At 39.8% G+C, this 14,995-nt stretch overlaps 1 protein-coding gene across 1 annotated transcript; it reads right to left on the reverse strand.

Moving 5' to 3' along the window:
• Positions 362-14,654, reverse strand: AGXT2 (alanine--glyoxylate aminotransferase 2). Its single transcript, XM_021379978.1, has 14 exons — positions 14,462-14,654; positions 13,427-13,512; positions 12,906-13,090; positions 12,474-12,597; positions 11,126-11,220; positions 9,919-10,012; positions 8,811-8,904; positions 7,766-7,866; positions 6,603-6,695; positions 5,672-5,804; positions 4,957-5,045; positions 3,842-3,991; positions 2,743-2,841; positions 362-1,295 (listed from the first exon to the last, which is right to left on the reverse strand). The coding sequence occupies exons 1-14, from the start codon at positions 14,499-14,501 to the stop codon at positions 1,185-1,187; spliced, it is 1,494 nt and encodes a 497-aa protein (XP_021235653.1). The 5' UTR covers positions 14,502-14,654; the 3' UTR covers positions 362-1,184.

Raw genomic sequence — 14,995 nt, forward strand, 5'->3', positions numbered from 1 at the left:
GCCTTATCTAAGTTGCTCTAGCATTTCAGTGTATCAAACAAAATGGTGGAACACAGAACTGTTATTAGATCAAGGAATTACTCAAACATTAAAATCTGCATTGAAGTAAAATGACAAATGTATAGTTCCTGCTAACAGACAACAATATTACTTTTATTGGAGATTGGAGAAGGTAACAAAATTTTTTTTCAAAAGTGATTATGTTAGAAATGCTTTACCTTATTTCACCAGAGTTTGCATCTTTGCTAAATAACTAAAATTCCAAAAGCAGCAGGAAGAAAAGCAAAGAACTTTTTGGAGAGAATGATGACTGCAGTGGAACTCTATATTAAAAATAATTACCATAATTAGAAACTTCAGCTTGTGTGCACAGACTTTTTAATGTTCTTTTTACACTGCATCATTGTGATAAACAGTTTTAGCTCTGTGTGAGACCCACAGTTAGATTCTGCTCAGAATGCTTCATAGCCCAAGAGTGACTTTGTGTGAAATCTCATGTCATGGGGTAAGACTTAAACTCTGCAACATTATTGTTTCAGTTAATTATTTTTGTTATTTAAATAAAATAGAAAAATGATGAAGTATTTGGTTTCATGTATGCTTGTGCTTATTGGGTTGTAAAAGGCACAGTTTTGGTAGCTGCAGAGGTGACCACTGTGGAAGGGTGGGCAGGGACTACCCTGTGTTGGTCACAGCTGGCTTTGCAGCAGCCCTACCACATGCCGGAGTTCAGTCAAGCAGGAGTTTGTATTGCCTCTGTTGAAAACGTAGTTAAGAAATGGCAGCAAAGGAGACACAGGAACAAGGCTGGAACAAAAGAACAAACACTGAGGTGGCACCTATAACCTCCCCCAAGGGGACTGTAGCCTGCTAGAGAACTTCTGCTGGAGCACAGAAAACCAGTGAGAGAAAAGCAGCAGTAGAAGAGTAAGGAATGAGGAGCAGCAGAAATAAACTATTGTATCCTGAGTGCTCCCAGCCTCTAGCATTGCCGGCTGCCTTGTTGAGGGCAACTGAAAGACTAACCCGTATTTTTATAAAATAGGTTAGCGAGCATTCTTTAAAGTCCGGCTCTGTAACAGTAGTCTTACGATGCTGACAAGTATTTTATCTTCAGACCATGCTTTCCTTAGAGTCTAGACAGCAAGGGTCAGGTCCGATGTGCATCTCCGAAAGAAACTAGCCTAGTTTGCAGCTCCTCTTTCCATGTGTCTCTCTAACGCAGTATGAATTACTTCAACAGCAAAGTCAACGTCCTCTTTAGTAATGCACATAGGAGGTTTAACTCTAAATGTCTGAAGAGAAACAAAAAGAAAAGACATCCTTAAAACTGTATGGAAAGAATACATGTTCTAGCAGCCCATCTAGGTTAGCCCCATCCTTTGATAAACAATGTAACCAAAAGCATGAAAAATAATAGAGCTGCTGTGCTGGGACCGAGGCCTCTGAAAAATGCACCCTGAAATGGGGCATTGACTGCTTCTAATGCCCCACTCTGCTCAAGGGACAGATCAACTGCCTTCAAAGAGCTGTCTAGAGTAGGTTGTGCCTGTTACTCCAGGTAGAGCCTGAATAAAGCCTTAGATGGATTTGTACTAAGAGCCAGCTGAAACAAAATAGGCAATCTTTTCCTTTCCAGCAACTTTGCCATTATGAAATAGTACCTGTTGGGAATGGTGAGTACCCTGCATTGTGTTAACTTGCTGTCAGGTAATTTTCTTCTATATTATATGCTTTTTATTAGGTTTCAAAGATAAATCAGTAAATATGAACTTTCAGTTAGGTCAACATAGTTTGAATCCATGTTCATCAGGAAGGGATGTATGCACAGTGCAGCTTCGTAAGAAATTAGGTTCTAGAAGTCCAAATACTTGGCAGTACAATGTTTACAAAGTCATTTAAATTCAGTAAGAATCTTAAGCTTTTATTTTAAATTTTCCTGCCGATGTTTTCTAAGACTTTATGTAGAAAGCACGTAACGGTCTTTCTCCCCCCACTTCAGCTGGGGCTGACTTCAGCTAATGCTCGCAGATAAACAGCACTCTCATGAGACAGAATCAGATTCTACCACACTGAGCTGCAGGATGTAACCTGTCTTCTGGGCTGTGACTTGTGGAAGCCTATGAGATGACAGAGGCAGTGTCCATCTTCGAGCCATCCTGTATGTATCTCATTGAAAAGCTGCTCTGAGGGTTTAACTGACCTAACCATCCTAAAGGCAATCGTCTGTAATTAATCTGCATGCTCTAAGAAACTTGTGGCACAGAGCCATGAGTACAGCGTAGTGCATCTTCAAGTGGTTGATGTCCATTTTCCTGTAATTCTCACTTCTGTGCTGTACTGCCAAACTTGCTGGTAAGAGCTCTCTTTACATTTATTTTTTATATTAACATCCAGATAGGAGTATTATCAGCTCTCCAGAATGAAAGAACTAGCAAAAATAAACTTGTTTCTCTGTCACCAGATCAGGTTATAACTCTAACAGTAACGAACACTTAGCCGACCTGAATATTGCTGATTTCCTCTAATTTGCATATATTTTACTGTGTTGCTTTTCTAGGTGAAGTTGTCCCTCAAAGGGAAAACTACAAGCTTGAAGGAAGTTCAGCTCACTTGAAAAAGAAACATACAGCTCCTGCCTGTTTTGTAAACCAAGAAAAATTAAGCAGGGAGAGCTTCTAAATATATATATTTTCTAGTTCATTTACTAAACTAAAATTAATTTAACCAGAAGTTTGATACCTGATTGTAGAGTCCTCCTCTGCCAATCAGAACACCCATGTCTTTACAGTCCTCCCAGATTTGACTGATTTCTTCAGATGGAAGAGGGTGGCGACTGTCCTATGGAAAGTGAATAGTAAACTTCACTAGGATATTCTAAATTAATTCTAGGAAAAATATGTATTATTCCAGTTCTTCCAATAGATCCCACCCCCATCTATGTCTGAAAACATCAGCTGCATAAGGTAACTGCAATGCTACAGGCTGGGGGAAAAGTAGCTGGAAACCTGCCCAAAGGAAAAAGACCTGGGGACATGGGTTGACAGCTGGCTGAACACAAACAGTGGCCAAGAAACCCAGTGACACACTGATACACGCCAGCATTTGAATACCCCCTGTACTTGGCACTGGTGAGGTTGTACCTTGAATCCTGTGTTCAGTTTTGGGCCCCTCTCTACAAGGACTTTGAGGTGCTGGAGTGTGTACAGCGAAGGGCAGCAAAGCTGGTGAGGTGTCTGGAGCACAGGTCTATGGGGAGCAGCTGAGGGAACTGGGGTTATTTAGCCTACAGCGATCAGGGGAGACTTTACTGCTCTCTACAATGACCTCAAAGGAGACTGTAGCAGGGTGGGGTCAGCCTCTTCTCGTAGGTAACTAATAATGGCCTTAAGTTGCATGAGGTTCAGGTTGGATACTAGGAAAAAAATTCATTACTGAAAGGGCTATGAAGCATTGGAACAGGCTGCACCACCATCCCTTGAGGTATTTAAAAGACATGTAGATGTGGTGCTTCGGGATGTGGTTTAGTGGTAGATGTGGCAGTGCTAGGTTAACAGCTGGGCTTGATCTTAGAGGTCTTTTCAAGCCTAAATGATTCTGTGATAATTTATCTGCTTTCCATGATGAGTTTTTGTAATTAAAGTGCACAAGTCACTGTTTACTCAAAGCTTGTGAAATATTTGAAATGCTGGAATGTTCTGGCTCAGTTTTAGCCAGAGCAGTACTTTCTTATTCCATCATCTGTGTTTAAGAGAAAATCTTCCTACTGTCACATTTCATTTCAGTTGAATAAAACTTGCAATGGCACTGTAAGTCAAAAGGTAGAAAGTAAATCACCAACCTTATCTTTCACCATTTCTATCCCAATCATGAGTCCCTTGCCACGGACGTCTCCAACAATCTCAAATTTATCCCGTAGTTTAGCAAGCTCTTGTAACATATATGTTCCCACATCTTTGCTGTTTTTTTGAAGACTATCTTCTTCAATAGCCTGGTAATAACGATGTACAATGACAAAGCTATAGGACAAGCTTCCCGCACAGCTGGTTAATCCCCATTTAGATTGGTGACATTACATTTATTTCACTTTCTCTCACAGATTTGCATACTATGTTCCTTCATTGCTACAGTACTTAAATTTCTCCTCTCTTCCACTTAACTAGTAGCATCAGGTTAAAACTGAACCTAATATTTTGATGTTGCTCTGTTCTTTTGCATGTTTTACTTATTTTTCAATAATCATAATATTCTAGTAATTCATGCTCACAAATAGTCATAGCTGAAAAATACCTGGCCTTCATGATTGTTTGCAAAATCTTGCCAGAAATATTTTAACTTTCTACAGCATCATGAAAAGAATAAAACTTGGCACAGTATACCTCTGTGTACTAGGCAGCATTTTAGTAAAGTTTGAGTGTTTTAATTCTTTTCAATGCACTCCTTACTCTGCTCTATTAATCAAAGTTCTGACACGGAGCCAGCTATCAGCACTGACATGCACAAATCCTTTTACAAACTTAAAATCTGCTTTAAGAAAATTCATGAATGAGAACAAAAAATATGATTTGAGAAGTTAACATGAGTGTTCTTCCTTCTTATTCTCTTGCTTTTGTTTAGTGTTTTTCTCCTGTCTCCTCCTTTTCTTTCAGTTCCGTTTTATTTTTCCTAGTTCTGACAATCTCCTTGCTTCAGATGCAGACTCCAACTTATTTCAAAGATGACATAACATATGACTTGTATTCCTGCAAAAGGGATAAAATTTTGCAGTGGAGATAATCACAATTTTTTTTTCCCTACTCAGAGGGCACCACAGCTATCTACAAATAATACTTGTGGATGTTTATAAATTTAATACAGCTAAAAAATTGCCAACATACAACTTTATAGTAAGAACAAGTGCAAGCATTTTTTATCTATCTTTTACTACAAAAAAAAAAAGCATAACATTCTCCCTACATCAAGAACCGCAGATCCCACTACGCAGGCCAAAGGATTTCCTCCAAATGTATTGAAGTGAAGGTTTTGAGCCAAAGAATTTGCAATCTCTTAAAGAAAAAAAAAAAATTAGTCTTACAGTTTCCTTATGTTTGGTAACAATACTTATCTACTTTAACTTAAAAAAATTGCTGTGCTTCTATCCTGACTCTCAGTGAGTGAAGTGACAGAAAGACTGTAATACACTGCAAAAATTACAGAGTCTAGATGCTAAAGACAGACTTGAAAAAAAAACACAAAACCAACATCACACTTAACAAAACCAGACAGTTGTTGCCTTAGGGCAACACCTACGAATTTTCTTCACCAGATTTATTCATATGAATCAAGTAGTCAGTTAACCTTACTTTCTCATTGTGCACTGATCATCACAATGGTGCATTCAGAGAGGAGTTCCAGGATCTATTACCATCTCTACCCATGTTTCACAAGGTCATCTCTGCTTTAGTTATACTACTAACCTAATTCAAATAAAGCTTTACACTAGTATAGCACAGCACTTGATAAAATCACTCAGAATTGAGAGCCCAATTCATTCACCTCAGAAAACAGCCTGAGACCAAGATTTATTAATAATCTTAGTTGTTTGAACATGCACCTCTCTGGTTAGTAATTATTGTGCGGTATATTATGTATTTGCCCTATTTCAATCTTTAACAGAATAGAATGCTTATACCTTTTGTTGTAACAACAGCTGCCATTGGAAATCCATTACCAATTCCTTTCGCTAAAGTAATAATGTCAGGAACTACATCATGCGTTTGAAATCCCCAGAAATGGCTGCCTGTCCGTCCAAATCCTGTCTGTACCTTTGAAAGGAAAAATCCGGAGAAATCCCCATTATCTTCTCACATTTTACAACACAGTTTATTTTTCTTTTCTTTCTATTATTGCTGATCTGCAAGCATACCTAGAATCAGCTGCTGTAGTAAGATCCTTACTTGGGTAGCTTTACACAAAATACTACTTACTATAATTTGCTTTTTCTTTTGCAAATGGAATAGCTAACATCTCACCATATCTTAGGCATGCTGAGATGTACAGACACATTGCAGTAACCATTTAAAAATAGAGAGGAAATGCAATTGCTTAGCATATTTCAAAATAGCACTCCTATTCCTGCCGATTTATCTGAGGCAAGTATCACAGTCCCAAAAGTTCATTAATATTTCAAACTGGCAATAGGCAAATTTTATTTAGAAAATGTATTTGAAGAGGAGCAGCAAAATAAACCCCTTCTGGAGTTTACATACGCCAACAACACTTGTAAGAAAGAGCAAGTGTTATTGTGACAATACTCAAATCACAGCTGGCATTTATTAATTGCATGTTTTTGTAAATTTACACCATATTATTCCTGAAACCTAAGGACTCAAGTCTGCTACAAGCCTTATCTGTGTCTAAAATTAGAATACCACAATGCAGAATAAAGGCAGTAAAAACCAGGAGACTCGTATGCTTGGAAAAAGGCACTATGTTAACCTTTATACATGAAACATTTGGCATTTTCCTTATTTATGGAGTTCTAATTTGCCTTTATGAGGATTCTTTTCAGAAGACTTACAGAGATAGACAAAACTCTAGAGATTTTAGGTCAAAACACTCACTTCATCTGAAATACAAACACCTCCTCTTTCCCGTACTAGCCGATAAGCTTCCTTTAAGAAACCTTTTGGGTACTGAACAGTTCCATTAATACCCTGCCAAGACAAAAAAGAAAATGTCTTCAGGAACACAAAAAGAAACAGGAATTTTCTGACTACCCTACAGTAAGAAAAAATATCAGCAGCCCTCAGCTAATAGCAAGACTGTTCTCTCAAATTTCTGGCTTCAGCACTGAAACTGCTCAGGTCACATATTTCCAACCCATGGGGTAGTACCCTGTTCTGTGAGCTGTGCTTGTACAAATGTTTGTGAGGCCACAGCATAAAATGGATCCCTATAAGAACGGATTAAAGATAAACTGCCAAGACAAGAACATTGAAAACCTATCCACTGAGAAAAACATAAACTGACTGACGGTAAACCTAACTAGGGAGCTGACACCCCTTCTCTGGTAAATTTGTTTAGAATACTGTTTCCTAAATTTCTGTTCACCTTCCCAGTTTTCTTTTGAATCAGAAATCCTATTCCATACCTAGAATGCAATGGCTCCTTAGATCAGGGCTTAGTAAGTAAAAAGAGTAAAAAAAAACTAAGTAAAAAAAACCAAGTAGAAACAGAGAACACCTACAGTTGTCTCTGAGATCACATGGACAACACATGTTTTTCTTTCCCCTTCCTGTCCCTGGGATATATTCTCAATTCCTTCTATTAAAAAAAAATCACATACACATTAGTTCTGAAACTGGGGTGAAGCACCAAGACAATGAATCCTGCAACTGGTCACCACTTGACAAAGAGCTCCAAAACACATAGCAGAAAACTTGCTGGAAGGAGGTGGAAAGGGAATTGACACAAAGTTTATGGAAGCACGAAATAGAAAAGCACACGAAATTTGGAAGTTATTAGATACTAAACAATAGCATATGCCATTCTTGTTATTTATTTGCTGAAAAAAACATTTATTCACGATTCTTTATCACCAACATTCCAGCTCCACCAAAATCAGTGACAAAAGCTGAAGTGCATCCATTTTTTTTCCAAATATTTAAGGTGCTTAAGGCAAGTAGATACCTATAGTTTGAATGTAGCTAAAGTACACCAGATCTTAGTATTTCACACTGTATCACAGTATGTTATAACAATTGAGAAATGGCAAACTACCTACTTGAATTGGTTCAGCAATAAATCCAGCTATTGTCTTTGGCACGGAAGTGTTCAGAGTATCTTTGAACTGTTCAATGTACTGCTCATTTGCATGACATACACCTGTTCAGAGGGAAAATATTTTAAAGACAATTTACTTAAAGTGGTAGAAGCAGCATCAAAACATGAAACTGCACATCTAATCTACAAGTACTACTTGACTATATGGTAAATATCACCTCCCAAATACATTAAAAAGTCTAAATCTTACAGGAGGGGACCCCTCATTTTCTCTTAAGCCATTTACACTCTAAAGACTGCCTGTTTTGGAACTGGCAAAGCCGCCAAACTTTGTTACATATTACACTACTAAGTAAGCTGTACTTTGGAGAAAGTGTTTCTGAATCACTCACATCAGCAGAAGAAACAAGCAGACACTTTCTCAGGGGTTAATAAATGTCAGCATAAGGCATAAGGAATCATTAGGTTAGTGCAGATACAAGGATTCTGGAGAATACAGTTGCATATCAGTCTATGATGTAATGAAGACTAGAGCAATTAGTATAGCTAATCCTCCCAATCACCAGAGAAGGCAAAACTAACAAGAAAATATTTTACATGCGTGTGAATTAAAATAAGAATAAATGCATATTGAAACAGTGCAAAAAATACAGAATTTACTATTAAAATGCGAGCACTAGAGGAGCTTCCACATTGTATGACATGTATGAAATGTAACTAACATTTCTGTCCTTTCAGATGTACTAAGGTTTGAGTTTAACAGGTTCCTGAATATCAGAGCTGATCATGAAAATGCTAGAAATGGGATTTTTGGAAGAAATTTGAACATATGACCAATATTTTTTCCTGTGGGAAGCAGGTACATGAGGTTTTTGCAGTATTCGCTTTAAGTACCCTTGCAAATCCTAACCAGAGGTCTACTGAGGGATGCTGATCTTTCTTGTGGAGGTAAATACAACCTGAACAACAACCTGAGCATACACTTTACTCCTACAGCCCCCTAGTATTCTCTAATCTAAAAAACATTCTTTTTACCATTTACCAACCTTCAGAACAGCTGCATTTTCGAACAGTTTGCACTGGAGAATCTCTACAATTGCTGCCTCCCCATGGACCACGAAAAACATCTGGTAACATTGTCTGTCAAGGATAAAATAAATATTTGATGACAACTTTCTAGGAGGTATGTTAATCATACCTGGGGAGGACTCTAATGAAACAAACAAATAAACAAACAACAGCAACAAAACACTGCTAAAATGTATATCTAGTTCCAGTGACTCGTCCAAAGAATACTCATAAAACAACATCAAAATTCCCCCACATGGGTATTCCTGCAGCAGTGATTCAATTGATTACTTCCTTTAGTTTGCTCTTTGAGTTAGTCAGCCATAATGGTTACCTAAGGTTAATGGCAGTGTTGTCAGAATTGCAAGTAGTACTTCAATAATCTAAAGTGTGACAAAATCTGCAAAATACTGGGAGGCTGGCTGATATTACAGCACACTGAAAGTTGGGAATTCCTGCTTTCTAATCCTGCTGATGAGTTGCCTGAAGACATGGAATGTTTCATCTAGTGAACCAGGTTGTGAGTCTGCTCTGAAGGTGCCTTCCTAGAGCTCATGTTGGGGCTGTACTGCCAGTTCAGACCAGAATATCCAATGCCATCTTCTAGCAAACAGATAGACATTCTCATCTTCTCAAGGGCACAGATGTAATTTATTGCCATTTTTCTTCAATGGATTTCAGTAACAGATATCTCTCTTCTCCTGCTGACATAAAGGATGGGTTCTTTTTCATTCCTGGGCAGGATCTTCTTCAGACCAGCAGAAATTAGCTTTGCACAGATTTGCCAAAGCAAACACGAGAAAAAGGGTTTTGACTATTACTACTTTGCACCTTCGACGAACTTTCACAAGAGCACCAAGCAAGAATAAACCACTGTAAATCACGATTACTCATGTTATGGTTGTCCCAAATCTAAATTAGCATAAATAACTCTATATGGAGCATCCGGCTCTTGTTGCAGGAACACGCTGTAGTGTAATCAGTAACTATTAGGCACTTTGAAGACAAAAAGTTACTTATCATTGAAATGTTCAAACACATTTCTATTTACTCAGATTATTATTATTATATTAAAAAAAATCTCACTGTTGAACAGCCAATGCCATTGGCAACACCATGTTTATAAGAACCGATAGACGTCAATCCCAGTGCATAAGGGCTGCCTCCATGGTATGCTCCTCTGTGCAAATAGACAAAGTACAAGAACATTACTTCCAAAAAGAGACTGTAGCACTATTAGTTCTGAGAAGGCATGCCTCTGAGCTATACATTATTGGGAAAAGTATGTACTGCTACACTCAAAACAAGATTTGTCCTGCCATTTTTTGCTCTGGTTTTGAAAAATCCACAACTGCCCATCTATATTGGTTTCCTGCAGTTTCACATGTTGTAATTGTGAGGTGATGTTCACAAAGACATGAGTATGAGAACCTGAACTGGCAGCAATTCAGAAAGGTTTTATGTAAGTGTTTCACAAAGTTCTGCTGCAGCACCTGAGCCCTACAAAGTAAACATCTGTGTTCTCTCAGTCACGGGAACTGCTGTTCTCTCTAACAGATGCTGCCAATCATTAAACTACATAGTAGTTTATTGCTAGTTTTATACACAAGTTCATTAAGCAGAATATATAGGCTAGGTAGATACTCAGTGTTCTATTTAACAGAATGGCAGGAAAATATCGATCTTCATAACACGGCCTTTTATTCTATTAACTGTGGCTGTTTGGAAGCACAGTAACAAGAATTGCTTACAGTGGCGCTTACATAGCCCTCACCTCTGCACTACCCCTGTAGTTAAGTCAGAAGAACTTGTTTGTATAGCTGTGCAGTGAACTGTGGTTCAGGGATCTGGCAGAAAAATAAGGCAGCAAAACAAACAAAACCAGATCTTTCCTCCAGGCTAGTTTTCAGCCAGATCAGCTCCCCGCTGGGGTTCACTGCACTGATATTCCAGAGGTACCTTTGAACTCCCACAGAGGGGAGAACTACAGGGCCGGAACAAATTAGGAAAGCAGCAACTGCTGAAGACTGCTCTGACCCTGAAAGGAGGTCCACCACGGCACAGCCTGAGCTAGACTAGATTCGTTTACTAAATAAGAAAAGCAGAAATTGCAGGTTGCGTTTCCTATGCAAATGAGTCCTAATGTACTGTATCAAATACTCAACTCACGTTCTACTTCCTTCCCAATGGAGTGTCCTCAGCAGATCTGGTGTTAAAGACATTTCTATTATTTTTTGTTTTAGGCATACAGAGACTGATTACACACACAGCAAGTTTAAGATAATCCCATTACCTGAAACAGACGACATCAAAGTTCCGAGTATATAACCTTGCCATGAACATGGCCAAATCATTGGCTTCTGACCCACTGTTAGTTAGATAAACCACCTACAGAAGAATGCTTAGGGTCAGTACAGTGCACATCCACAACCTTTTTAGATGTCACTTCACAACACTACGAGGAATAAACTTTCACTGTCACAAAGCAACCCCACTGCAGTAAACTTAGTGTTGTCCAGAGACTACGGATGGGAACGATGATCAAGATGGTCTATCTACTATGGGACAATATGGAAAATCTTAAATGCCAGGAATCTTCAGGTTTTCCATCTCACATCTAAGATGTGGTTTTGTGAAATGGTTTTGAGAAAAATAAGCATTTGGGTCAAACTGAGCTAAGCGAATAACTTTCACACAGGCAAAAAGAACTGTGTAAGACCCTTGTGCATCAGTTACAAGGAGTGAAAGATAGACACACAAAAGTGGAAAAGAAGAGGTAGAAAGAGTTTGCTTAGTGGTTGTGAATGAAAATTAAGGAGATCGTTTTCCTCTCTTTTCCCCTTTTATGCATTTTCCCCCCTCTTCAGCTGTCTTCTCTTGTTTCACAGAATCACAGAATTGCAGGGGTTGGAAAGGACCATTAACTGAATGGGGAGTCTCTGCTTCTTTTTGAAATTGGTCCTTACTGAGCCCCAATCAAGGTCATCCCCTTCATTATACCTCTTTCCAGGAAGCATAACTTTTACATTTTATTTTCAGAAGAGACTGAGATAATCCACTTCTTATTCTTTGCAGATGCTTTACATTCATTTATTTTTAAAACTCTTCTTCCATTCCAAGACTGCAATAGCCTCACACACTTCTAGTAACCAAATTTCTATTTATGATTGGTTTCAATTACCTGAAAAAACCACAGCACTTTTCCTACTGTTTCTGTGAACATGACACGTGACATTTATGTGGTTTGTTTACTTAAATATCAGTAAAACTCACTACATAAGACACTGTCAAATACTTTTCACTTATAATTTTGCGAGATCCAGTTAAGGCTGATTACATGTAACAACAGTTAACATCATCTCAGTTCCTTCAGTCATTTTTATGCTGACAACATCCCTTTAGAGCGCTAACCGGAGAGAAAGATCCAAAGAGAACAGTAGGAGCTTGGCTTATTACACTTGTCTACATCTGAGTGAATCTAAACAAAAGGCCTAGAAGCTCATCATGATCTCTTTACCTGACAGCCTGCGAAGAGGTTTTCTCTCTGTAGATACTGTGGCTGTAATTTACATATGTAATAAGTATTTCCATCTAAAAGACACCCCCATCTCCCACCCCTGCTCCTATCAGAAATTAAGTACCTTAAGTGGATCTGGAAGAAGTGAAGTTAGCTTCTCAGCATATTCGTGGATTGATGGATGCATGTAAATATTAGTGGTATGCCAAAGGCAAGCAAGCTGCTTCTGGGCAGCCATAGTTACCTTCCTGCAGGTAGCACAAGACACAGGGATTTAATTCAACACACATGTATACATGCACACACACTCCTACTTCTGTTACTAATGCTGAAAATCCAGACACGGCTCCATTTGCCATATGGATGAGCAAATAAACGAATTAATTATTCAAAATATTGTGGAAATTGACCTTAATATGTAATACACAAAAATCCAGTGAATTATATCTTGTCTTTAGGCTCACAGTGCCACAGATGAACAAAGAACAAAGCCATCAAAAGTATCTCCCCTGCATTTTGTACTGCATTTTTGTAAATCAAATTGTAACACACTTACGGATGACAGTGACCAACACTGACAGTAACAATTCCAGCAAAGAGATCAAGATATCTTCGTCCTTCATAGTCAAACAACCACTGCATATGTCCTTGATGCAGCAGCAAAGGCTTCTTGTAATACATTCGCAGTGAAGGAGCAATATTTTGTTCACGAATCTTCAGCATACGTTCATACGGATATGACTGAGGGGAAGAAAAAAGTCACTATCTGTTCACACATTCTGAAGATCCAGACGAATGGAATGGCAGTGGTTGAACAGAACAAAATTTTAACATACAAACCAACTTTCTGAAACAAGACCGCTGTTCTATGCTCGTTTGTCGTTAAAGTCTTTCAAACCAACATAAATTAGCCATAAATTATAGAGATGTTGCACAAGTACATCTCTAGGTTATAGTATGGTTGTAATAAACAAGAAAATTCCCCAGGTCCTATCCAATGGATATTCACAGCAAATGAGCTTATCACTCGGACCTCATATTGCAGTCTTACATAAATGCAAGTGTAGTGTGACTTACTCGGTATTTTTCAGGTACAAAGTCACAAGGAGGCATTTTTGCCTGTATGGACACAGAGCTTTTCCATTTCTGCTGCCTGAAGACAACTACAAAATAGTAATAGAGTTACGTACATATCAAAGTGCACGTGTGAAAGAGTTTCTCAATAAGCTTGTTCACAGAACACAGGCTACAGTGAAGGCAAATATTTTTTTCAAGTTTTTTCCTTTGGGTGGAAAAATAAATACTTAAATACTCTGTTTTTGTAAAGGCAAAATGTGTCTTGATTTATTTTTGATGAGAAAGTCTTAGAAAAATCAACTTATTATAGTTCTAATCTAGGAGAAGCACGAGCAGAAATCTTCTTGCCAGGGCAGGCAGCAGGGTGGCTGCAGAGCAGACCTGATCAAGGTGGGACAACACCATTCCGTGCCAGTTTCACATCGGTGGAGGTGATCCCCCTGGAGGGGAGGCTGCCCCAGGGCTGGCCCTGGGCTCTGGATGCAGGTGGGAGCCCCGGGGCCAGGGCAGCCCACAGCGCTCAGGGCCCCGTGCATCGCAGTCCCATCTGCCACTCTTTGCAAAGCCCTGAAGACATCACTCTGCCCTATCTGTCATTTACCTCGAAGTATAATTAAGCGGGCATCAGAAATACTGTTTTAATGCGTTCTCTTTCTGCACCCCTACCACTATCAGCTGAGCGTAACACGTTTGTTTTTCAGTACTTCAGGTTTCACACGATTCCTGATGCACGTTAAAACCTGAAGGAATGAAAAATAAAGCTCCCTGAAATAAACCAGGCACGAGACGCTCAGAAAATACGAATTAAAACCCATACGTCCAGACAAGCTCCACTTCCAAAGGAACCCACATCACGCCTCGAAGCGCTCCTTTTTCCCCTCACAACAAAGATAACACCACTGTACAGCCAGCCGGACCCCCAGCCCCTACCGGGGCTCCCAGGGCTTCGGAGCTGCGTTCCTCATTGTTCGGATCCACCTCAGCCCCTAGCAGGTCGCTACCACCGCCCGTTCCCTCCCGGAGCCGCTCCCTCACCGCCGCCGAGCCGCCCGCCGCGCCCCAGCCTGCCCGCCATGCCCGCCGGCACCAGCCGCCTCAGGGGCCGCGGCCCTCGCTCCGCCCCGCGGCGTCCGCCCGCTGCGGCCGTCGGGACGTGCTGTTCCGCGGCGCCCGCGCTGGACTGCGGCCGCAGCACGCAGGTCTGCTCGAGGGTAAGGGCCACCGGGTGGTGACCCCGCCTTCAGGCTGCCGGCGATGTGGAAGGCCGTGCCCGAAGTACCGGTGGTTGCATTTCTTTTTTGCCTTCTTTTTTATTTTTTTTTTCAGATGCTCGTGCACAAGATAAAATAATCACCAATTGTACATAAATAAGCATAAACACCTTGGAGAAGAGGCTAATGTTGAATGTGTGATCTTGAGGAATGTAGTTATAAGGGAGTGCTGCTCATCCTTCTTAAATGTTGATAAATTTTCTTTGTGTTGGCCATCACTCAACAGAGAAAGTGCTTCCGAGGCAGAGCGTGGGCGGGTGTGCATGGCCTTGGCAGAAATGACAAGTCAGAGATGAAC

Source organism: Numida meleagris, chromosome Z (assembly GCF_002078875.1).
Source record: "Numida meleagris isolate 19003 breed g44 Domestic line chromosome Z, NumMel1.0, whole genome shotgun sequence".
NCBI classification, from domain to species: Eukaryota; Metazoa; Chordata; class Aves; order Galliformes; family Numididae; genus Numida; species Numida meleagris.